Raw genomic sequence first — 26,285 nt, forward strand, 5'->3', positions numbered from 1 at the left:
CTGAAAAAGTCTTCTTTAAAAAATCCACGCCTTGGATAGGTTCTGAAAAAGTCTTCTTTAAAAAATCCACGCCTTGGATAGGTTCTGAAAAAGTCTTCTTTAAAAAATCCACGCCTTGGATAGGTTCTGAAAAAGTCTTCTTTAAAAAATCCACGCCTTGGATAGGTTCTGAAAAAGTCTTCTTTAAAAAATCCACGCCTTGGATAGGTTGAGGGCTTCTCAAAAAGTCTTCTTTAAAAAATCCACGCCTTGGATAGGTTGAGGGCTTCTCAAAAAGTCTTCTTTAAAAAATCCACGCCTTGTATAGGTTGAGGGCTTCTCAAAAAGTCTTCTTTAAAAAATCCACGCCTTGTATAGGTTGAGGGCTTCTCAAAAAGTCTTCTTTAAAAAATCCACGCCTTGGATAGGTTGAGGGCTTCTCAAAAAGTCTTCTTTAAAAAATCCACGCCTTGTATAGGTTGAGGGCTTCTCAAAAAGTCTTCTTTAAAAAATCCACGCCTTGTATAGGTTGAGGGCTTCTCAAAAAGTCTTCTTTAAAAAATCCACGTCGTGGTTGAGGGCTTCTCAAAAAGTCTTCTTTAAAAAATCCACGTCGTGGTTGAGGGCTTCTCAAAAAGTCTTCTTTAAAAAATCCACGCCGTGGTTGAGGGCTTCTCAAAAAGTCTTCTTTAAAAAATCCACGCCTTGGTTGAGGGCTTCTCAAAAAGTCTCCTATAAAAAATCCACGCCTTGGTTGAGGGCTTCTTAAAAAGTCTTCTTTAAAAAATCGTAAATCCGGCTTGGTTGAGTGCTTCTCAAAAAGTCTTCTTTAAAAAATCCACGCCTTGGATAGGTTCTGAAAAAGTCTTCTTTAAAAAATCCACGCCTTGGATAGGTTCTGAAAAAGTCTTCTTTAAAAAATCCACGCCTTGGATAGGTTCTGAAAAAGTCTTCTTTAAAAAATCCACGCCTTGGATAGGTTCTGAAAAAGTCTTCTTTAAAAAATCCACGCCTTGGATAGGTTCTGAAAAAGTCTTCTTTAAAAAATCCACGCCTTGGATAGGTTCTGAAAAAGTCTTCTTTAAAAAATCCACGCCTTGGATAGGTTCTGAAAAAGTCTTCTTTAAAAAATCCACGCCTTGGATAGGTTCTGAAAAAGTCTTCTTTAAAAAATCCACGCCTTGGATAGGTTCTGAAAAAGTCTTCTTTAAAAAATCCACGCCTTGGATAGGTTCTGAAAAAGTCTTCTTTAAAAAATCCACGCCTTGGATAGGTTCTGAAAAAGTCTTCTTTAAAAAATCCACGCCTTGGATAGGTTGAGGGCTTCTCAAAAAGTCTTCTTTAAAAAATCCACGCCTTGGATAGGTTGAGGGCTTCTCAAAAAGTCTTCTTTAAAAAATCCACGCCTTGTATAGGTTGAGGGCTTCTCAAAAAGTCTTCTTTAAAAAATCCACGCCTTGTATAGGTTGAGGGCTTCTCAAAAAGTCTTCTTTAAAAAATCCACGCCTTGGATAGGTTGAGGGCTTCTCAAAAAGTCTTCTTTAAAAAATCCACGCCTTGTATAGGTTGAGGGCTTCTCAAAAAGTCTTCTTTAAAAAATCCACGCCTTGTATAGGTTGAGGGCTTCTCAAAAAGTCTTCTTTAAAAAATCCACGTCGTGGTTGAGGGCTTCTCAAAAAGTCTTCTTTAAAAAATCCACGTCGTGGTTGAGGGCTTCTCAAAAAGTCTTCTTTAAAAAATCCACGCCGTGGTTGAGGGCTTCTCAAAAAGTCTTCTTTAAAAAATCCACGCCGTGGTTGAGGGCTTCTCAAAAAGTCTTCTTTAAAAAATCCACGCCTTGGTTGAGGGCTTCTCAAAAAGTCTTGTTTAAAAAATCCACGCCTTGGTTGAGGGCTTCTCAAAAAGTGTTGTTTAAAAAATCCACGCCTTGGTTGAGGGCTTCTCAAAAAGTCTTGTTTAAAAAATCCACGCCTTGGTTGAGGGCTTCTCAAAAAGTCTTGTTTAAAAAATTCACGCCTTGGTTGAGGGCTTCTCAAAAAGTCTTCTTTAAAAAATCCACGCCTTGGTTGAGGGCTTCTCAAAAAGTCTTCTTTAAAAATCCACGCCTTGGTTGAGGGCTTCTCAAAAAGTCTTGTTTAAAAAATCCACGCCTTGGTTGAGGGCTTCTCAAAAAGTCTTGTTTAAAAAATCCACGCCTTGGTTGAGGGCTTCTCAAAAAGTCTTCTTTAAAAAATCCACGCCTTGGTTGAGGGCTTCTCAAAAAGTCTTGTTTAAAAAATTCACGCCTTGGTTTAGGGCTTCTCAAAAAGTCTTCTTTAAAAAATCCACGCCTTGGTTGAGGGCTTCTCAAAAAGTCTTCTTTAAAAATCCACGCCTTGGTTGAGGGCTTCTCAAAAAGTCTTGTTTAAAAAATCCACGCCTTGGTTGAGGGCTTCTCAAAAAGTCTTGTTTAAAAAATCCACGCCTTGGTTGAGGGCTTCTCAAAAAGTTTTCTTTAAAAAATTTGGCAGACCTATTGGCAGACCCTCCAAAAAAAATATTTTTATAAAAAATCCATGCCCTTCTGTGAACCACTGTTTCCGATGTTATGCTCACATATGTGTATGCCTCTAGCTATCTAACATATTTGAGTTGCGTGTCTGTTGCAAACAATTATGACATGTGTGGCACGTTTTTCGTGTTCGAAGTTAAACAGCGAGTTAAACAATGATGAGCCTAAGATTGGAGATCAATTTCCCGTAGATGCGAAAAACAACAAAAATGAAGAAAAATCATTGAACGACAACAACAAATCATTGTTTCGGCAAATTTCTTTAGAACCTCTCAAATTAACCGAAAAAAAACTCGAAACATAATCATGAAGTATGGCTGAGTATGGATTCCATAGAACGTCAACAAGTTCTCCTCAATGCAGAGATCCCTGTTAATAGATATCTGCGTTGATAGAAAGTCCATTTAGGCAACCAGCCTATTACATGCAACCATCATAGGCCAGATGTGTTGTTAGCGATATTTTTCTGGTGGGCTAACCAGGAAATAAGTTGAATGCTTCTTCTTCGTACTAGGCCACAATAACAACAACAAAACACCAGCATTTAAAAAAAATCAGTTGAACTTTTTTTTTTTTTTGCTTAACAAACCATTACATTGCAAATTCCAACTGCGTACCACAGAAGCCAATGGCGGCTTCATCAGACCACAATACTACGATATGTAGTGTGGCGTTCCATTCCGAAGCACCACTCTTCGGAGTGATGATTATGAGCCAGCCATAGAGGACCCCTCATTCAATTATCTTTTCACATAATGATCAACATCAACGATAATGCTAAACAAATATGTTAGAACGTATGTTAGACAGATATCTTAGCTGGTTGGCTGGCGAAGTTTTAATAGCTGGGTACTACTACCTCAAGTCAAACAAGACGGGATGGATGAGTTGCAAACAAAAATTATGCCAATGTTATAATCGATCAAAAAACAAGGGAACGAGGGGTCTAAACCAAAGTTGAAGGGATTGGATATTTTTTTTAATATGTTCTTATGTCCTGCAATATGCGTGGATTTTTTAAAAATATTTTTGGAAGGTGATTTTGAAGGGGATTTTTATACCCTTCACCACACTGTGGTACACGGTATTATGTCTTCGTGCATATGTTTGTAACAGGCAAAAGGAATCGAGATAGACCCATGGTTCCTTTTGAGAATATGCATGGAATCACATTCTGAGACGATTTATGCATGTCCGTCCGTCCATCTGTTAATGTTAAATTGTAAACAAAGTACAGGTCGCATTTATAGTCCGATTTGTATGAAATTTGGCACAAGTCACTTATTTGGCCCAAGAACGAACCCTATTGAAATTGGAGAAAATCGGTTCAGATTTAGATATAGCTCCCATATATAGTTTCGTCCGATTTTAGGTAAATGGTGCACCAAACTTCCAATATTTTTCCGATTGAAACAAAATTTTGCACAGCGTAATAAGTTAGGTCTAGAATGGTGTGTGGTAAGTTTCCGGAAAATCGGTTCAGATTTAGATATAGCTCCCATATATATTTTCGTCCGATTTAAGGTAAAAGAGGCACCAAAGTCCCCATATATCATTCGATATGCACGAAATTTGGCATAGCGTACTGAATTGATTCTAAAATGATGTGTGCTTAGTTTGGTGGCAATCGGTTCAGTTTTATATAGAGTTCCCATATATATTTTCGTCCGAATTAATGTAAATGGTTTACCAAAGTCCCTATATGTCTTTCGATTTGCACGAAATTTGGCATAGCGTACTGAATTAGGTCTAGAATGGTGTGTGTTAAGATTCGTTAAAATCGGTTTAGAATTAGATTAGCTCCCATATAAATTTTTCGTCCGATTTAAGGAAAATGGTGCGAAATTTGGCACAGCGTACTGAAATAAGTCTAGAATCATGTGAGCTAAGTTTCATGGAAATCGTGAAAATCGGTTCAGATTTAGATATAGGTCCCATATATAGTTTCGCCCGATTTTAGGTAAATGGTTCACTAAAGTCCCTATATATCTTTCGATTTGCACGAAATTTGGCATAGCGTACTGAATTAATAGATATGGCATCCATATATATTTTCGCCCGATTTTATGTTAATGGTGCACCAAAGTACCTATATATCTTACGATTTGCACGAAATTTGGCTTAGCGTACTACATTAAGTCTAGAGTGATGTGTGTTAAGGTTCGCGAAAATCGGCTCAGATTTCGATATAGCTCCCATATATATTTTCACCCGATTTTAGGTAAATTGTGCACCAAAGTCCCTATATGTCCTTCGATTTGGCATAGCGTATTGAATTAAGTCTGACAGATGTATGGTAAGTTTCGGAAAAATCGGTCCAGATTATGATAGAGATCCCACATATACATATCTATTAGTCCGATTTTACACAAAGAAATCATTATTCAAAGTTCGCAGACGACTTTAAATATGCCCGAATGAAATTATATTTGTGATAGGTTGCAGAAAGATATGAGTATTTTCCTTCGAGGCAACATTGACATGCACTTGTAAGGATATATATGTCAATATACCCAAAGTGGTGAAGGGTATCATAAAGTCGTCCCAGTCAGACTTTACTACATTCCTTACTGTTTCAAAAATATTTTTAATGTCTACAAATGGGAGAGGATTTCTTGTTAAATAGAGTTATGGTCCCCTCGCATTAAATTTTCCAAAAGAGAATGTTTGAATTCTTCTTCTACTTTTTCTAATAAAAATTATTTAATTTCTTCAAACTGTAAACGTCATTTCTCTGCCAATGATGACTCTTTGGCAAGCTTTTTGAAGAATGACGTGATCATTGTCAATTAATTCAATTCAACATCAGCTAATCACACAAATTCGATGAGTGCACACTTCGACAACAACAACAACCACAATGAAAAACTATGACAATAATTCGCAAAGCGTTTTTCTTGCCAGCCATAACATTCTTAGCATGATGGATGGTCGGACGAATGGAATGGCATGACGACTTGACGATGATCATTCCACCATGGCCAGCGTCACGCTGTCACGTTATGCGATTTCATATTTTGTTGTAATAATTCCTTGTAAATTAACGTGTTTTGTTTTTGTAAAATCCACCTCAACATTCATTGCTATCCGGCGATCGATCCATTGGTTCCATGGTGAATGGTGGTGTCGGTGGTGGTGGTGATCTCAATGCATGCCAAGTTGTAATTTGGAATTGGTTTTGCAACACCTAAGCCCGCAATTGAGCACCCGCCTGAGGCACCCCATCTAGGGTAAATATTATTCATAAATTATGGAAAATGTGAAGGTAAATTAAAATAATAAACAATGTTATTAAGTGTTGATGCCATATATGCCGTAATGACAGGACAGAGAGAGATAGGTAGGTATTTGTCACCAGGGGTGCGGGGCATGACATACAGATTTCCCCCCTCTTATGTTTTTCTAATTTGATTCTAATTGGCATCTTCAAGCCCTTAATTACTAGATTCCGTGCATCTAAATATGGCTAAATGACTTCATGCCAACTGCAAACTGTCATCGGCATTACAATAATGAAATAATTTCCTCTGACAGCTATTGTCAAGTTTTGCGCGGACATAAATATTTGACACTTGACAACTTATTTATTTTTTTAGAATCGATATTAAATAATTAATTTATTGGTATTTTTAATTAAAAATTCTTTTGTTGTGGTGTGAAAATCAAGTTAGTATTTTGAAATTTTTTTTTTATTATTTACACCATGTGTAGCTGTCAATTGGCTAAGATCAAAAACTAGCGACTGGCGCCCGATTGTTATCTACAGAAAAAACTTGCATTGTTCTTTGATTGAATTGTTATATCGGAAAATTGATATTATTGAATATAAATAGATAAATGACATCATTGGAATAGAAGAACATTAGGTAATGATGTATTTTTCATATAGAAAAATATCTTAAAATATATTTTTAAAAAATCCACACCACAACCTAAAAAAGTAATTTTTTCTGCGCCTATATGTGGCCCTTCAAAAAATTATCTTTCAATATCCACGCCTATTTGTGGTCCCCTAAAAATATTTTTCAAAATCTTACTTACATACTTATCTGGCTTGTGGCAGAATTTTCGTTCCATAAGCCGAGCTTAAAAAAAATTCCAGGCGCCTCTGTCTTTTGAGCAGTTTTTCCAGTTTGAAAGATCATATTCGGCAATGTTGTCTTCCACTTGATCTTTCCATCTTATTCGTGGCCTTCCCCATCTGCGTGAACCATCAGCTGGTTCGCTTTTATATGCCTTTTGGCCTGGGGCATCTTGATCTATTCTCACGTAGTCGCTGCAGCTCAATATGTCTAACAATGCTGTTGTCCGAGAAATGCTGGTCCAGATCATGGTTCATTCGACGGCGATATTCACCGTCAACGCAAATCGGCCCATAGATCTTTCGGAGAATTTTTTCCCAAACACTCCAAGAGCTGCCTCATTTGCTTGCACGGGTAGTATCAGCATCTTGTAGAGTGTGAGTTTGGTCTGGCGGGAGGTGGCCTTGCTTTTGAGTTGCTTACTCAGACTATAGTAGCATCTGTTGGCCTTCTCCAAATTTCAAAACTGATGTCATTCGTTTTATTTTTGGCAGTACCAAGGTATATAAAATCTTTGACTACCTCGAAGCTGTAGTTCTCAAGTTCCACAGTTGGTCCGAGTCTACTGTCTCGCCGTTTAATGCCAGACCCACTTTGGCAGACTCCATCCCAATTTGTTCAACCCACCCATCCCGCTCTCAATGTTCGACCCACTATGTCGATGTCATCGGCGTAGCCGAGTAATATGTGTTGTTTGATGTACAGAGTGTCATTTCTGTTCACCTTTGCCTCTCGTATGACCTTTTCCAGCAGGATGTTAAAAAGGTCACACGACCGAGAGGTCCTTTCCGAAGGAGACGTATCCCTCTATTGTTGGCACATATCGTCTTGTCTATTTTTTTGTGTACGCGACACAGGATACTGAGGTTCCAATCATTGTGCATGCATTCATCTAGCCAAATTATACTAATCAGCTGGTGCATGCTCCTGGCCAGCATCTGATCACCAGTCTTGAATAGTTCGGTTTGTAACCCATTGGCACCTGCTGCTTTATTATTCTTCAGCCGATTGATTGATATTCTGACCTCATCTTGGCTAGGTGTTATACACTCTATACCATCATCGCTTCATACCAGAAGTTTTTCGAAATGTTCCTTCCAGATCCTCAGCACGCTGTCTGTATCTGTCATCAGGTTTCCTTCTTCATCTCTACAGGAGGATGTGCCTGCACCAAAACCTTCGGTTTGGTGTTTTACTCGTTGGTAAAATTTTCGGACTTCATTCTGACTCCTGTACATCTCGGTTTGCTCACGCTCACGTTTTTCTTGTTTTTTTTTCTTTTTTTCTGAAAATACGTTTCTCCTCTCTCCTTTTCTTCCGATAATTCTCCATCGCATTACGTGTTGCTATTGTCTGCAGGGTTTCCCTATACGCTGCGTTTTTCACATCAGTAGGATTACGACACTCCTGATCGTACCATGGTTTACTTGATGGTGGTTTTTGGTACCCAAGTGCTTTTGCTGCAGTTGTTAGGGAGTGGGCAATTCTTTGTCATTGTGCTTCTTAACTATTATCGGGACAAGAAGTGCTTTCGTCAAGCAGGTGGGTAAATTGGGCGGATTAGGCCTCTGCTACCTGTTGTGTTTGGAGCTTTTCGACGTCGAGTTTCCGTGTTACATTAGATCGCACCTTTGTGATCTAATTGCGAACCTTGGCTGCCACAAGGTAATGGTCCGAATCGACAAATGTCTTCCGTCTATCACAACATGGTCAATTTGATCTCTCGTTGCTTGATCAGGAGAAATCCAGGTGGCCTTGTGTATATAGAGGTGCTTGAATCTAGTGCTGCTAACTGCCTTCTTTTTGCTGCCGCGAACTCAATCCTCAGTCCTTTATACGTTTGCGGGGGTCGTCAACATTGAGGGGTTTAGCCTTCTTTTTCGTTGCTTTTTCATAGTAAGTGGGGTTTTCCGAGTGTGGGCAACTAACCCGACGCATCAACCCATTTTTTGATATTTTTTATGGGCGAATGGATGATGAAAATGAAAATAAATAAATAAAAATAAATGATGAAAATACGTCAGAAACGTCGGAAACCCACCCAAAACCATTAGGTTTTTGACAATATACCTATTTCCATTAATGAATTTGGAAATTACGTATGCTTTATTGAAATCCATATAAAATTTCAAAAACATTTTCTCCAAAAAGTTTAGAATTTTGTATTAGTTCTAGTAAGAAACTGACACATATATGTAAAAATAATATGTATTTTTGAAAATAACGGCATATGATAATAATATTTGAATAAATGACGTTTTCTACATTTATTACATTTTATACAGGTATATGACGTTTTCGACGTTTACACCTTTTTGACAGTCGAAAACCTAAAAATTCGTCATTCGGACCATCCCTGCCTGTAGGGAATAGATACTAAGCAAAGTAGTAAAGTAAAAATCTACTTTAAAAAATATTGACCGAGGTCTAGTTTTTTTTCTATCGAAAAAATTCCTCAAAATTGTATTTTATTTATAATTCCCCCATTTTGACCCCAAACACCGAACACGCTGCGGTGATTGACAGTTTGGCAAAAATATTCGTTTTTCAAACAAAGAATGTTCTAATTGGACTACAATGACCGCCACCATCGAATCGTGTAACATTTCCGGTATTCCCTGTGAACATTAGCAACAACAAAAACAAATACTTTACAAAACAAAACACTAAATCAAAAAAAAATAGACAACAACAAAAATAGATATTTCCCGTCTATAGAAAAGATTTTGAATTAAAAAAAAAATTACAAACAAAATTCACTTTTGTTTTCAAGTCAAATAGAATTCATTTGCATTCTTCTCGATGGACATGACATGCGTTGTACATGTTAAAAATAAAATTATTCGCCAAAAGGGTTACAGTGGGGGGAATTTTCGGATTTTTCTGTTCGATGAAAGATATATGAGCGATTATTTGTATTAATTTTTATGGTGTAGCATACAAATTATTTTAAAAAGAATCCCATTGGCCCTGAGACCATAATTCTGCAGCTGTGAATAATATTCTTCACACCCAATAATTTTGAATTTCCTCAAATTAATTCATAATTAACAAAATATTTTGTTTTTTAATAATTTTTTAATTATTGTTTTTTTCTGTTTTCTTCCAACGCCTTGGTAACACAATTCCGGAAATAAATCGCTCATTCACACCATCCACCTCGTGATAATGTCTTTGCCATATGGATTTCAAAGATTTTCCATAGAACTATTATTGTTTGCTTTTTTCCAATCGAATATTGAAGTATTTGTTTTTCCATGCCAAACCGGCAACAACAACAACAACACTTCATTTGTTAGTATTTCCACTTTTGCAGTTTGTTTTTCATTCCGCAAAATGCAAAGCAAATATTTATTCAACTGTCTGCAGAATACATTTTTGCGTTGATTATTGATATTAAGCGGTAGAATTTTTCAATAATATCGAATGATGATGATGCTATTCCAAAACATGTTTGAATAATATTTTTGTGGAATTGTTTTTCGAATCGAAGTCATATTGTGCAAATGCAGCTGGTGTGGCCACAGTGTGGGTGGGGAAATGGATGAGTGACAGATCAGGAAATGATCATTTTTAGATGCAAGGGGAAAATATTCTGAGGAGCGGAGGACCGATTTTTTCAAGCCTCAATATAGGCGTGTGGACCTTTTAAGCCTATTTTGTCAAGCCTCTAAAAAGGCGTGGATTTTTTAAAAATATTTTTTCGAGGACTACCAATATTTTTGAGGGTCACCAATAGGCGTGGATTTTTTTAAACATATTTTTGAGGGTCACCAACAGGCGGGGATTTTTTAAACATATTTTTTGAGGGTCACCAATAGGCGTGGATTTTTTTAAACATATTTTTGAGGGTCACCAATAGGCGTGGATGTTTTTAACCATATTTTTAAGGGTCACCAATAGGCGTGGATTTTTTAAACATATTTTTGAGGGTCACCAATAGGCGTGGATGTTTTTAACCATATTTTTAAGGGTCACCAATAGGCGTGGATGTTTTTAAACATATTTTTAAGGGTCACCAATAGGCGTGGATGTTTTTAAACATATTTTAAGGGTCACCAATAGGCGTGGATGTTTTTAAACATATTTTAAGGGTCACCAATAGGCGTGGCTTTTTTTAAACACATTTTTGAGGGTCACCAATAGGCGTGGATTTTTTTACCTTAGAAACTAGAGACAGATTTAAAAAAAATACTTAGAAACTGAGGTCAGATTTTTTTCTACCTCAATACCTCAGATACTGAGGTCAGATTTTTTTCTACCTCAATACCTCAGATACTGAGGTCAGATTTTTTTCTATGGAAAAAATACCTCAGAAACTGAGGTCGGATTTTTTTCTATAGAAAAAATACCTCAGAAACTGAGGTCAGATTTTTTTCTATAGAAAAAAATACCTCAGAAACTGAGGTCGGATTTATTTCTATAGAAAAAATACCTCAGAAACTGAGGTCGGATTTTTTTCTATAGAAAAAAATATTTCAGAAACTGAGGTCGGATTTATTTCTATAGAAAAAAATACCTCAGAAACTGAGGTCGGATTTATTTCTATAGAAAAAATACCTCAGAAACTGAGGTCGGATTTATTTCTATAGAAAAAAATACCTCAGAAACTGAGGTCGGATTTTTTTCTATAGAAAAAAATACCTCAGAAACTGAGGTCGGATTTATTGCTATAGAAAAAAATACCTCAGAAACTGAGGTCGGATTTATTTCTATAGAAAAAAATACCTCAGAAACTGAGGTCGGATTTTTTCTATAGAAAAAAATACCTCAGAAACTGAGGTCGGATTTTTTTCTATAGAAAAAAATACCTCAGAAACTGAGGTCGGATTTTTTTCTATAGAAAAAAATACCTCAGAAACTGAGGTCGGATTTTTTTCTATAGCAAAAAATACCTCAGAAACTGAGGTCGGATTTTTTTCTGTAGAAAAAAATACCTCAGAAACTGAGGTCGGATTTTTTTCTATAGAAAAAAATACCTCAGAAACTGAGGTCGGATTTTTTTCTATAGAAAAAAATACCTCAGAAACTGAGGTCGGATTTTTTTCTATAGAAAAAAAATACCTCAGAAACTGAGGTCGGATTTTTTTCTATAGAAAAAAATACCTCAGAAACTGAGGTCGGATTTTTTTCTATAGAAAAAAATACCTCAGAAACTGAGGTCGGATTTTTTCTATAGAAAAAAAATACCTCAGAAACTAAGGTCGGATTTTTTTCTATAGAAAAAAATACCTCAGAAACTGAGGTCGGATTTTTTCTATAGAAAAAAATACCTCAGAAACTGAGGTCTGATTTTTTTCTATAGAAAAAAATACCTCAGACACTAAGGTTTACTTTTTTATAGAAAAAAATACCTCAGAAACAGAGGTCGGATTTTTTTCTATAGAAAAAAATACCTCAGAAACTGAGGTCGGATTTTTTTCTATAGAAAAAAATACCTCAGAAATTGAGGTCGGATTTTTTTCTATAGAAAAAAATACCTCAGAAACTGAGGTCGGATTTTTTTCTATAGAAAAAAATACCTCAGAAACTGAGGTCGGATTTTTTTCTATAGAAAAAAATACCTCAGAAACTGAGGTCGGATTTTTTTCTATAGAAAAAAATACCTCAGATCGGATTTTTTTCTATAGAAAAAATACCTCAGAAACTGAGGTCGGATTTTTTTCTATAGAAAAAAATACCTCAGAAACTGAGGTCGGATTTTTTTCTATAGAAAAAAATACCTCAGAAACTGAGGTCGGATTTTTTTCTATAGAAAAAAATACCTCAGATTGAACTGAGGTCGGATTTTTTTCTATAGAAAAAAATACCTCAGAAACTGAGGTCGGATTTTTTTCTATAGAAAAAAATACCTCAGAAACTGAGGTCGGATTTTTTTCTATAGAAAAAAGGACCTTAGAAACTGAGGTCGGATTTTTTCTATAGAAAAAAGTACCTTAGAAACTGAGGTCGGATTTTTTTGTATAAGAAATATCTCAGTAAACAAAACTGAGGTCTCAATTGTTACAATTTTGTTTTTGGATATCAAACAATTAAATATTTTTTTTATTTTCCTTTACAGCATCCTCATCGAACCGAACAATCACACCTCAACAAATAATGGCAGTGTGGCGATACGTGTCCAACGTGATGGCCGACTCAACAGCTTTGAACCCATTGTCTTGGACATCAACAATGTGACGGTGACAAATGTACGCGTTACACGTGATACCTATGCCGCCAATCTGATGCAGCCTGAAGATGTAGAATTCGAAGGAGCCTATAATGCAGATTATACGGCCTATGTTATAACGCTGGCGAAGTCATTGGCCGATGAGAAAGATTTGCAATTGATTGTTAGCATGGATTTTGTGAGTCAAATTACCGATACCCTGCAGGGTGTCTACAAGACCAGTTACATCGATGTGAATACGGGAAGGAAAGAGTAAGTCGATGAAAGAGATCACAAAGTGAGGGAAAAGGGAAATTTAATTTTTTTTGTTGTTCTTTTTTTAGATGGATGATCAGCACCCAATTTTCACCAATCGATGCCCGTCGTGCATTCCCCTGTTTCGATCGTCCCGACATGAAGGCCAATTTTACAATCAGTATTATTCGACCCACCCGAACGGCAATGGCCCTATCCAATATGCCTGTAAATAATAGCACGTAAGTTGAGAGAGTTTTCTAGTTCTTGAAAAAATATTAACCTTGATTTTTCCACCAGTATCTGCCGTCCCGGTTTCACTCGTGATGATTTCATGACCACACCAAAAATGCCAACCTACCTCTTAGCTTTTATTGTTTCGAATTTGGTGAAATCTCATTTCTCCGATATGGATGCTTCACTGGTGCCCCGAGTTGAGATCTGGACCCGTCCCGAAAATCGCGACATGACCCATTATGCCTATTCGCTGGTCCGCAAATTCTTACCCTTCTACGAAGGCTATTTTGGTATTAAGAATCGTCTGCAAAAAATCGATATAGTAACGGTGCCAGATTTCGGTTTTGGTGCTATGGAAAATTGGGGTCTGATAACATTCAGGTGAGCTACTCAATAAAAATATTTAGGTCCATTATTTCTATAGAAAAAATCCGACCTCTGTTCCTGAGGTCCATTATTTTCTATAGAAAAAATTCGATCTTAGTTCATCTGAGGTCTATTATTTTCTATAGAAAAAATCCGACCTCAGTTCCTGAGGTTCATTATTTTCTATAGAAAAAAATCCGACCTCAGTTCCTGAGCTTCATTATTTTCCATAGAAAAAAATCCGACCTCAGTTCCTGAGGTCTATTATTTGCTATACAAAAAAACTACGACCTCAGTTCCTGAGGTCTATTATTTTCTATAGAAAAAAATTCGACCTCAGAGTCTTTTCCGCCTCCAGAATGAAATATCATAATATGTCATTATCCCTTTTTCAGAGATTCCTCCCTGTTGGTCCCCGCTGATTTGGAGAAGGCCTCCTCTTCCGAACATATGGAATATGTGGCCCAAATTGTTGCCCATGAATTGGCGCATCAATGGTTCGGTAATCTGGTGACACCCAAATGGTGGGATGATCTATGGCTTAAGGAAGGTTTCGCCTGCTATATGAGTTACATTGCCCTGAACAGTGTCCATCCGGAATTTGAGATTATGGATACCTTTACAGTATTTGAATTTAAAGAATCTATGCAACACGATTCCGACAATAGTTCCCATCCGATTTCCTTTAATGTCAAGGCCACCAATGACATTCGTCGTATTTTCGATCCGATTACCTATTCTAAGGGCACAATTTTGTTGCGTATGTTAAATTCAATTGTGGGTAATGAAGCGTTCCGTGATGCCACCCAGGATTTGTTGAATAGCTTCGCTTATGGCAATGCCGATCGTGATGATCTATGGGAATTTATGACCAAACATGGCCATCTGAAAAAGACCCTACCCGAACATATGGACATTAAGACCATCATGGATACTTGGATATCGAAACCCGGTTATCCGGTCATAAATGTGGAGAGACGTGGTGCCGATTTGATCATCACTCAGGAACGATATATTCTACCATCACGTGACATGGCCGATGATAGTAAATGGATAGTGCCGATAACTTTTGAGACAAGTGAAGTACGCACCGGCCACACCATACCCACCCATTGGCTGATGGATAATGGTCTCGAATTGGTTATCCGAGATGTCTTCAGTTCCGACAATAATACCAATGATATTGTCTACTTGAATTTAAATCGTCAAGGCTATTATCGTGTAAATTATGACTTAGTGTCCTGGTTGGCTTTGAAAAAGGAATTTGCCAATCTGCCGCGTGTCACCCGAGCCCAATTGTTGGATGATGCCTTCCATTTGGCCCAGGCGGAATATTTGACCTATGACATACCGTTGACATTCCTTATGGAAATTTTCACATCCATTGATGATGAGCTGTTGTGGTCCGCTGCCCAACAGGGTCTAAATTATCTGATACATATGATGAGCCGTGAACCGGGATATGAAACGTTTAGGGTGAGTGGAGGACGAACTGCTTTTTTTTAGAAAAATATAAATTTTTTTATTTTTTTCTTCTAGGCCTTCATGAAGTTCATGGTCCGTCCGGCCTTTGACCAATATGGCCTGCAGGAACCCGATAATGAATCACATATCCAATTACAACATCGAGCTTTGGTCGCCAAATTGGCCTGTAAATTTAAATACGATCGTTGCTATAACTTCGCCCACCTGAAATACCGCGAATGGATGCAAAATCCCAATTTTAATCGGTGAGTATTGAAACGGCGATTTTTAAACTAATAAGGGCTACTTCGGGATTTTTTCTTATATATAAAACAAGTCGGTCTTTTATTGCGATTTTTCGATATATATTCTTTCAAACCTTAGTTTCTGAGGAATTTTTTTTCTATAGAAAAAATCCGACCTCACTTTTTGGGTGTTTTCTATATATATTCGGATTCAGACCTCAGTTTCTGAGATATTTTTTTTCTATACAAAAAATCCGACCTCAGTTTGTGAGGTATTATTTTTTCTATTAAAAAAAATCTGACCTCATTTCCTGAGGTATTTTTTCAATAGAAAAAATTCTGACCTCACTTTTTGAGGTATTTTTTGTTATAGAAAATATTCCGACCTCAGTTTCTGAGGTATTCTTTTCTATAGAAAAAATCCGACTTCAGTTTCTGAGGTATTTTTTGTCTATTAAAAAAATCCGACCTCATTTCCTGAGGTATTTTTTTCAATAGAAAAAATTCTGACCTTACTTTCTGAATATTTTTTGTTATAGAAAATATTCCGACCTCAGTTTCAGAGGTATTTTTTCTATAAAAAAGATCTGACCTCAGTATCTGAGGTAATTTTTATAGCAAAAAAATCCGGACCCATTTCCGAGGTTTTTTTTCTATAGAACAAATTCGATCTCAGTAACTATTTGTAAAAAAAAACCGGTCTTCAGTTTCTGAGGATTTTTGAAAAAAAAAAAAATTAATTTATATTATTTTCTTGTCTTTAATATTTTATTGATCTCAAATGGTCCTAGGATTCTTGGTCTATAATTTTTAACAAATCTCCTACTTACATGAAACGACTCATATGCTACCACTAGACATTTTACAACGAAACTTTATCTGTTAATATTTTTTATAAATATTATATTAAATAATTTATAAGAAATTTTGGAACACCCTGTTAGAAAGCTTTTAAACACCCTGTCTCAAAAAGCTTAGCAAAAGTTTGAAATCATATTTTTGGCAAACGAATAATAACTGCCCGGCTAGCTCAGTCGGTAGAGCATGAGACTCTTAATCTCAGGGTCGTGGGTTCGAGCCCCACGTTGGGCGCAAATAATTTTTTTTTAAATAAAAAAAATATTTTTTATTTATAAAAAATTGTTTTGTTAATAAAAAAATATTTTTTATTTTTATTAAAAACTAATAAAAAAATTAAAATATTTTTATAACCAGAGAGCGGAACTGTATAGTCGGACGGGGTCAACTATATGATACCCTGCACAACTTCCACGAGAATCTAACTCTATGTGGTTCTGAGCTTCGGTAATATTTCGCTCTATTTTCAACCCCTTGACCGATCAGAGGCCAACAAATATTAATAATATTCAGTACAGCCCTTCTAATTACTTGTCCAGATTCCCTTCACCCTGGGTTGTGTTGTGATGTTCGGCTTTCAGTTGTGGCCTATAGATCAACTAAAAAAACACAAAAAATTAAGTTTTCGGGCCACTTCATTCCAATATTATTATCTGATCATCACCGAAAATTATAGGCGTTGTCCTTGACAATACCTGGATCCTCATGGGAAATTTAAAAGCGCTCAATGCTATATTTTTCCACTCTAGTGGGGGTACTAAACAATATATGAATACGTAAACGCCTGTAAATATTAAAGTGTATCTCCCACATCCGAGTACATCGACTTATAATTGGCATCAATTTAGAGGTCAACCACTCCACGTCTCGGGTCTATGCCCTTCAAGGGTAAACCTTTATGCTATAGAATACAAATTTTGTAATTTCTCACACAAAAGTCAGGGTTAATATGACCCCCTAAATACTGAACGATCTTCATCAAAAAAATCATGCTTATTCTTTGTCCCGATTCCCTTCTCCGTGTAAAAATGTTTGAGCCATAATTGCGGCCTCTGGAACGACCAGAATATTAGTCAAAAATAAAGTTTTTGGTCCATTTCATACCATAAATATTAACCGATCTTTACCAAAAACATGTAAAATTTCGTGAAGATTGGTCCATAACTGTGGCCTGTATCGTGTTTAAAAATTTTAATGGACAGACGGACTGACAGACACACATAAAGGTCTAGATCGACTCAGCTAGTCAAGTTGTGACGATCGGTATACTTAAAGGTGGGTCTAGGATCAGTATTTCACGGCGTTACAAACTCTTGGGGCTGCACAAACCTATAATACCCTCACAACAAGTTGTATAGGGTATAAATATGGTATTTCTTTAAAAAAACTAATTTTTATTTATTAATAATTGTTATTATTTTTTAATACATTTTCCTTATTTTTAACAATAAAAATATATATTATTATTTCTATTTGTTTAGCATCACTCCCAACATGAAATCCATTATCTACTGTACTGCCATGGAAGAGGGTTCATTCCAAGAATGGCATTTCGCCTATAAACAATACAATCGTACCACAAGTGCCTCCGAAAAGGAACAGATCTTATCATCGTTGGGCTGTACAACGAAACCATGGTTGTTATCCAAGTAAGTAGAACATTGTTAAATATTTTGTTTGAATAAATAAAGTACAATACAATCATATAAGTTAATTTTCTAACATAAAAAATAATAAATATCAAATAAAAAAATTAAAAAAAAATTCATTCAGGTTCTACCGAGATTTGAACTCGGATCGCTGGATTCAAAGTCCAGAGTGCTAACCATTACACCATAGAACCGTATATCTGCCTGTGTACCAAAATATAGTTTCGTAATTTTTTTGCGTTAACGAGAATATGTGTGTGCGTGTTTAATAATTTGTATCTGTGTGCATTTGTTGCTGTTTGTTTTGTGCTGCCCATTGTTTGTATCTCTCGTTCATGTGTTTAATTTGTTGTTGTTTTCTTTTCAGATATTTAAATATGACACTCAACTCCACCCTTATTCTGAAACAAGATGGCGCCCGAGCATTTAGAGCTGTTGCTGAAAATCCAATTGGCTTTGAAATCGCCTTCGATTTCCTGCAAACGAATATCAAGGAGATTGCCGAATAGTAAGTAGAGATTTTGAAAAGATTTAATTTGAAGTTGCTGAAAAAGGAGGGGAGGTTTGATATTGAAAATAATTTAATTAACATGGAACATGTTCGCCCTTTTGATGGGCTATCCGGTGTTTGGATTTGATTGTGTAGCAAATCTTTCCACCAAAAATGATCAATATCGGTCCACGTTTTAGTAATGTCCCCATATTAATCGTACCCTGAATTTTCGGTATTTTGTGATTTTATGCACGTTTATCACCTTAATGCGCTCTAATTTAATATATTTGGCTTTCAACGGGAGGCAGATATTCCTACCAGAAATTATCAATAGTACCCAGAATATTCGGTATATTGACGATTTTGGGAACTTTTATTAACCGAATAAACTGCATTTTGGAATTTTGGGTTCTCATTGGGTGACAAATCTTCGTACCAAAAATAATCAATATCGGCCCATGTTTTGGTATAGCCCCCATGTAAAAGTACCTCGAAGTCATGGTATTTTGGGAATGTCGGACACGTTTTCCAAACGAAATGGCTGTAATATAATATTTCGGATTCCCATTAAGTGGCAAATCTTCCTACCAAAAATCATCCAAATCGAGCTATGTTTAGTGATAGCCCCCATATAGAGGTAACCCAAATATTCGGTATTTTGGTGAGCTTGGGTACATTTCTGGACAGAATTCGGTTCTACTTTGATATTTTTGGTTCTCATTGGATAGCAAATTTTCCTACCAAAAATTATTAATGCAGTGTAGACCCCATACAACGACATCTTTAAAATTTCTGGATTTTTGAGAGCTTAGGCACATTTTTCATTCAAATGGGCTGTAATTTGGCTTTTGGGGTTCTCATAGGGTAACAGATCTTACCACCAAAAATTATTAATATTGGCATAAATTTCTGCATAGCCCCCATATAACGTTACCACATATAAATGCCCAGTTCCTTTGAAGATGGTCTCATACGCCTTTTTCCAATTCGAAACAACTATATTTTAGCAGTGGCTGTAATCTTTCATTCCGGACCCACATAACCTATTCACAGATCATTTTCTATATAAGTCCATGAATCTACATAGTCCCCATACAAAGGTCACGGATCATTTTCGGTGTATGCAAGGTCCTAGCCCAATTTATCAATTTTCTCTAGTTAAATTTTACATTTTCTCCGGGCGGAAATTTACATGTAATATCCCCCATAAACATGTACCGATCGATTTTACGTATTTAAATATTCCCATCCTAGTGCAGGATATAAAGTGTTCGACCCGGGCCGAACTTAAAGACCTTTTTTTCTAAATTTTAGTTTTCCAATTTTTCTTAATTCAAATTTCATTTGTTTTGTTTTTTCTTCATTACAGCTTCGGCGATGGCTTCTCAACCCTAACCTCAATGGTGAAATCCATCACAACATACATGAGCAAAGAGTACCACAAAGAGCAGCTGGAGAGATTCCGTGAAAAGGCCAGAGGTTTGGGACTGCAAGCTGTGGTGACCGCTATCGATTTGGCTATGGAACAGGTCAATAATAATATTTATTGGCGTAATCGTTCCTACTATAGTCTAAAATCATTTATCGATATTATTGTGGAAGATTTTGAAATTCCAATATTCTAAAGTTTGGAGAGAAAACAAGAGTCGTCATTTGCCAACGAAATAAGAAACAACACCAGACACACATACACTCAAAAAACAAACACATACACTCAAAAAATACACATACACCCAAAAAAAAGATACACAATAATGCAGCATACATACATCATAAGAAACGATCTTTAAAAATTTTAAAAATAATAATAATTTAATATACATACTTACATTAAATTACATACATACACATATTTTAATTTTTAAGTTAATAAGAAAAAAATGTATTTGTTTGCAAAAAATTAGATTTAAAAATATTCGATACATATTTTTTCCAAAACGAAAACATGCACACACAATCACCCATTTTTCACAATGATATTTTTTTTAAATTTAATTTTCCAAAAAAAAAAAAAATTGTCAAACTTTCTGTTTTTAACAAATTTAATTTGCAAACAAAAAGTGATATAATTTTAGTTTTATTATTTTATATACATAATAATAATTATTATTTTTTTAATTAATTTTAATCACGACTTACAAATTTAGTATTGAGCTTTAAAGCTAAACCTTTTTTTAAATTATAACGACATTAAGAAGAATAATTATATAGGTATTTTTTATTATTTAAAATTATTTTTTAATTATATTAAATTTAATTATTTTTTTTTGAGGAATATATCCTCAAAAAATTTTATTATTTATTTAATTAATTATTTTTTGGTTTATTTTATTTTTAATTTTTGTATTATTTGTATAGAATTGTGCTATATATGTAAATTTACATCGTTTATTATTATTATTTTATTTTTTTGTAATAAATTTTTAAGTATTGTTCCTATATATAAAAAAATAATATATATAAATATATAATAAATTGAAACGATAATTGTTAAGAGCTTAAGAGAAATAAAGTAAGATAACACAGAGAAAACAAAGAAAGAAGAGGAGTATTGTTTTTTTAATTGGCCTCTTATTATTTTATTTAACATCCGCCATAATATGGTGTGTATATTAATAAGTGGCAACTCTGGTAAAACCCAGTTAAACCCATTTACAAAGAAGATATTCTAAGCTAAAAATGCCCGTTTCATTTGTCTGTGTATCATTACCCGTTAAAAAGTTATGAAGAATCATAGAAAACTGTAATTTTCCGCAAACATGGCAACTCTGTTTAAAAAATTTTTTTACTGTTGAATGATAGTGTGTGTTCTAAGCTATTAATATCCATTCTAATTATTTCTGTATCATTAAGCATTCAAAAGTTATGAAGAATCTGCCAAACACTTGTCGTCAGCGCCATCTATTGAATGGGTAGATCCAAAAAACCGATCATCTAATGTTCAACTCTAATATATAACCTATAACAGATGTTGCAATGAAATTGGTGTCATATGAAAGGTAAAATTTTATAGTTTCCGGTGACATAACAAAAAAAAAACAATACTTTTTATTTTTTAAATAGACATGACGATTCTGTTATTTTATGGTGTGTGTGTTCTTAGCTATTAATATCCATTCGATAGATCCAAAAAACCGATCATCCAATATTCAAACCTAATATATAGTAATTGTTGACCTATTGTAGATATTGCAATGATACTGGTGTTATATGAAAGGTTAAATTTTATAGTTTCTTGTGACATAACAACAAAATCAATATTTTATATTTTTAAATTTTAAAGCATTAAAGTTTTCTATAAATTCCCTCGATAATATTTATAAGAATGCTATAAGATTTGTTTTCCTGGTCATAGTAAAGTAGGTTATTTACTCTTTCATGTAAGACCATTTTTGTTGAACATATAAACATGTTCAAAAATTATGCGTTTTGAAAATTGGACTTCAATAACTGATGTGTCTTATTTGAATTATACCCATCAAGAGATGGCGCTGATGACGCGTTCTTTAAAATGACATACCTCATTTCCTTTTGTCATAAATGTTGTCCTTTGAAGATAGGCTATTAATATCCATTTGATTTATTTGTGTATAGTTACGCATTCAAAAGTTATGAAGAATCTAAGATATCTCTAATTTTCAGTTAAGTTGACCATAGTGCCAAACACTTGCTGTCAGCGCCATCTATTGAATGAGTGGATCCAAAACCCGATCATTCAATATTTTAACATCATATATTTTCGCCATAACTGTTGACCTATTGCAGATGTTGCAATGAAAGGTAATAGAGATGCAATTATCCGTTCATGTGTCTTATTTGAATCATACCCATCAATAGATGGCGCTGACGATGCAATCTTAAAATATGCTTAGCTCAATTCTTTTCGTCATAGGTTTTGTTGTATTCTAGATATTTCAATGAAAGTTGTGTCATATGAATGTTAAAGCTGTATACTTGTACTGTGAATTAAAAAAATTATAAAATTTTATATTATTGAATATCAAGTTAGGTTTTGGAAAATGGTTTATCACTTTTCCGTTACACTGGGAACTTCGGTAAGCCACTTTAAACACTTTTATAAAGAAGATATTGTAAGCAAAAAATATCCGTTTGATATGTCTCTGTAATGTTACGCGTTGAAAAGTTATAAAGAATCCCAAAATTTTCTAATTTTCTTAAATTTGGCTGCACTGGCGAAGACTTGTCGTCAGCGCCATGGGCAGGTTTATATGCAAAAATTAAACTTTATTTATTCTTCCAATAACTTTTCACTGTAGATATTTAAATGAAATTGTATAATAAAAAAATTTAATTTTTTAATAAGTATTGAAGTTTTCTTTAATTCTTTTCGGTAATATTTTTGATATACAAATTATTTGCTGGTCATAGTAAAGTAGATTATTAGCAGATTAGATTATTTATTCTATCCTATGGTACCAGTTTCATACAGATGCGATTATCTCATAAAAAGTTATACGCTTTGCAAGCTCTTCTTAATAAACTGATATGTCTGATTCGAATCATAGATGGCGCTGACGACGGGGTTTATAAAAAATTCACACCTCATTCCTTTGTTGGTATAACTTTTCACGTATGGCTGGTATTCAAATGAAAACGATGTCATATGAAAGGTATAATCGTATAATTTCTTTTGAAATAGCTAAAATTTCAATATTAGTTTAATTTTAATATGAATATGGAGTTTCAAGATTAGGTTTATAAAGTTTGGAATATTTCATTGTGTGGAAAGATGTACCAGAAGGAGTAAAGCTATTGGTCCCATTTTCGAACATAATTTAAGTATGAAAGAAATATTATTATGTGCGGGGTTTGAATCGATTCGGATAGGATTAACAAATTTTTAAATTTTTTACATATTGTATAGTTGGGTTTTCTAGAAGGAATCTTCCAACAATATACACATTTCGTAAATTTATTAGGCTGTGCAAAGTTTGCTTCAAATCGGATAGCCTTCTCGCATGATATTATAAAACATTTTAGCAAAATGTTGACCATTTTGTGTAAGAGGTACCAGAAGGAGTGTACCGATTTGTCCCATTTACGAACTTAATTTAAATTTGAAAGAAATATTACGCTGTGCAAAGTTTGGATTAATCCGGTTACTCCCTTCGAGAAGTATGGTGCGCACCAGCCAGACAGTTGGACGCACTTTCGTAAATCGACTCCAAATTGTCTGAAACGGATTTGAACGATCCACATGGGGTCGTAAACCAATATTTCAATGAAGAACATTTTTCTGTAGCAGTAGTAGTACTAAGGCTGAGCATATACTCGCTGTTCTAAAGGAATTTGAAAAAATTATTCTTTAATAATGTTCCCTACTATCGATACTCAAAAACCTATTCTTTCAGGCTCTATTGGTACTTGACAAAAAATGATTCAAAAAAATGTACGCTGTATTAGCAGTTAGAACATTTTTGTTTAAATAACATTAGGTCTATTGAAGCTTGGATAAATATTCGTAAAAATTTGCCATCCTATCGGTACATAAAAAATTCCATTAAGAATCTCACCCATGATATTGTTATTGAAAATTTAAAAAAAATTAACATAGCATATTTTTTGTAATTTATAAATACACATAAAAACTATAAATCACTCCCCCTATCCAATAGTGAAAATTTCATCGAAATATCTCCATGCATCGCCGAGTTATGGCCATTTGAAATTTATCATGTGTCAAAATATACCTGCTACACGATTCTGTTTGCCTAGTACCGCAAATAGAAAATTGAAGAAATTGCAAGTCCACAAAAACAGCCAAATGTAGGGTGTGTTGCCAGATTGTTTACTTTGTGTTTCCATGTTAGTTTGCAGAATTATGAGCATACTTTTAGGCGTTAGACAAAATCCCATAAAAGCTATATTTCGATATATGGTCAATTTCAAATGGCTGTAACTTGACAATGAATGCAAATATTTGGATGAAACTTTCACTATTGGATGGCGGAAATATTGTAGTTTTATGTGTATCAATACATTACGGGAAAAAAGATTCGATTGTGTTTTAGACCCCATGTTTCTTGGACCAAATCCATTTCAGACATCTTGGAGTGGATTTACAAATATACATAAAAGTTCAATAAAGTTCAAACCTTCTGGTACCTCCCATACAATCAATGTCTGTTCCATATTCCATACTTTATAATCCTAACCTTGCAATTTCATATAATTATTCAACATTAATAGGACTTTTATTCATTTCACAAGAAAGTATGCTAGAGTACCTTTCACATGACACAACTTTTATTGAAATACCAGCATTAAGAAAAAAGTTATGGCAAAAAGAATTGAGATATGCAATTATAATAAACCCGTCATCAGCGCCATCTATTGATGGCATAATTTTTGAATCTACCCATTTAATAGATGGAGCTGATGACAAGTGTTGTGCTGCCAAATTTACAGAAAATCATCGGTATTTTAGATTCTTCATAACAATTGAATGCGTAATGACACAGAAATAATTTAAATGAATAAGGTGTGTGAGGTGTACAAACCCATCTTCAGCGCCATCTATTGATGGCATGGTTCAAATATGCAATTTCAAAATTTAATATTATTTTCTTATTCTATAACTTTTGATCTATATGAGATATTTAAATGATATTTAACAAATTTAAACGATCAACTTTTTATGAGGGCTCCTTGGGTAAAACTCATGTTATGATAGAACTTTGAATATACCGAAAATGAAGTGGGATAAAGATGATTATTTAATAGGGGGCTAGCGTTTTATGGGGCTAGTGAAACAATTTTTGTAAAGAGATATTGGGGCTACACTCAAACTTGCTTCCATATTAATACTTTTTAGTACAAGGACGTGCTACACAATGAGAACCCAACATAAAAATTCAGCCATTTTGATTGAAAAACGTTTCAAATCCCAAACCAGTGAGCAGAACAGTATAGTCGGACTGGACCGACCATATGATATCCTACACAACTTCCACGAAAATCTAACTTTGTGTGGTTCTATATTCTGAGCATGGGCAATATTTCGTGATATTTTCGCCCTCTTGGCCGACTAGAGGTCAACAAATATTCCAGATTCCCTTCACCGAGGGATGTATTGTGATGTTCCGTTTTCAATTGTGGCCTATAGATCGACTCGAAAAAGACACAAAAAATTTCGGTCCACTTCATCCCAAAATTATTATCTGATCATCACCGTTAGGCGTTGTCCTTGACCATAACTGTAACCTCATGAAACATTCCAAAGCGTTCTGCGTTATATTTCTGCCCTCTAGTGTGGAAATGGTTTATTAAATAATATCTGAATACGTAAGCACCTTTGAATATTTACGTGTAACTCCCACATCCGACAATATAATTGATATCAATTTGAAGGTCAACCGCTCCTCTTGGATATACTATAAACTTCTCGGGTCTATGTCCTTCAAAGTGTAAACATATACGCCATAGAATACAAATTTTGTAATTTTTCACACTAACGTCGGGGTCCGTTTAACCCGCTAAATATTGACCGATCTTTTTGAAAACAGGCATGCTTACTCTTTGGCCCGATTCTCGATGTTCGGACCATAATTGCGGCTTCTGGAGCGACCAGAAAAACCGACAAAAATTAAGTATTTGGTCCATTTCATCCCCTAAATATTAACTGATCTTTACCAAAGACAATAGGGGCCTTTATTGGGCAGAACTCATCGTACATGCAAAATTTTCGTGATATTTGGTTCATAACTGTGGCCTGTATCGTGTTTACAAATTATAATGGACGGACGGACACACATGTCTAAAGGTGGGTCTAGGACCAATATTTCGCTGCATTACAAACTTTTGGGGCTGCACAAAGCTATAATTCCCTGACAACATAGTTGTGGAGGGTATAATAACAGGCAATCCGGATGAAAAATGTGTCCAAAATCCCCTAAATATCGAATATTGGAGGTACAGTTATATAGGGGCTATCC

At 34.9% G+C, this 26,285-nt stretch overlaps 1 protein-coding gene and 2 non-coding genes across 5 annotated transcripts in view; 2 read left to right on the top strand and 1 right to left on the bottom strand.

The window, feature by feature from the left end:
- LOC133321167 (aminopeptidase N-like) overlaps positions 1-19,958 on the top strand; it is a 118,093-nt gene extending 98,135 nt beyond the window's left edge. For all 3 annotated transcript variants that reach the window (XM_061530259.1, XM_061530260.1, XM_061530261.1), the window contains 8 exons: positions 12,674-13,036; positions 13,108-13,260; positions 13,319-13,636; positions 14,017-15,097; positions 15,161-15,351; positions 17,670-17,837; positions 18,205-18,345; positions 19,700-19,958. In XM_061530259.1, the coding sequence (XP_061386243.1) occupies positions 12,674-13,036; positions 13,108-13,260; positions 13,319-13,636; positions 14,017-15,097; positions 15,161-15,351; positions 17,670-17,837; positions 18,205-18,345; positions 19,700-19,955 (2,671 nt within the window). In that variant the 3' untranslated portion in view covers positions 19,956-19,958. The remainder of the gene's footprint in view (positions 1-12,673; positions 13,037-13,107; positions 13,261-13,318; positions 13,637-14,016; positions 15,098-15,160; positions 15,352-17,669; positions 17,838-18,204; positions 18,346-19,699) is intronic.
- Trnak-cuu (transfer RNA lysine (anticodon CUU)) lies at positions 16,350-16,422 on the top strand. The gene has a single exon. It is a non-coding gene; the product is annotated as a tRNA-Lys (tRNA).
- On the bottom strand, positions 17,960-18,031 carry Trnaq-uug (transfer RNA glutamine (anticodon UUG)). Its single transcript has one exon. It is a non-coding gene; the product is annotated as a tRNA-Gln (tRNA).
- Positions 19,959-26,285: the final 6,327 nt, after the last annotated feature.

The sequence above is a fragment of the Musca vetustissima genome, unplaced genomic scaffold (genome assembly GCF_032173495.1).
Source record: "Musca vetustissima isolate MV318-11 ecotype Yass unplaced genomic scaffold, APGP_CSIRO_Mvet_v1 utg13025, whole genome shotgun sequence".
NCBI classification, from domain to species: domain Eukaryota; kingdom Metazoa; phylum Arthropoda; class Insecta; order Diptera; family Muscidae; genus Musca; species Musca vetustissima.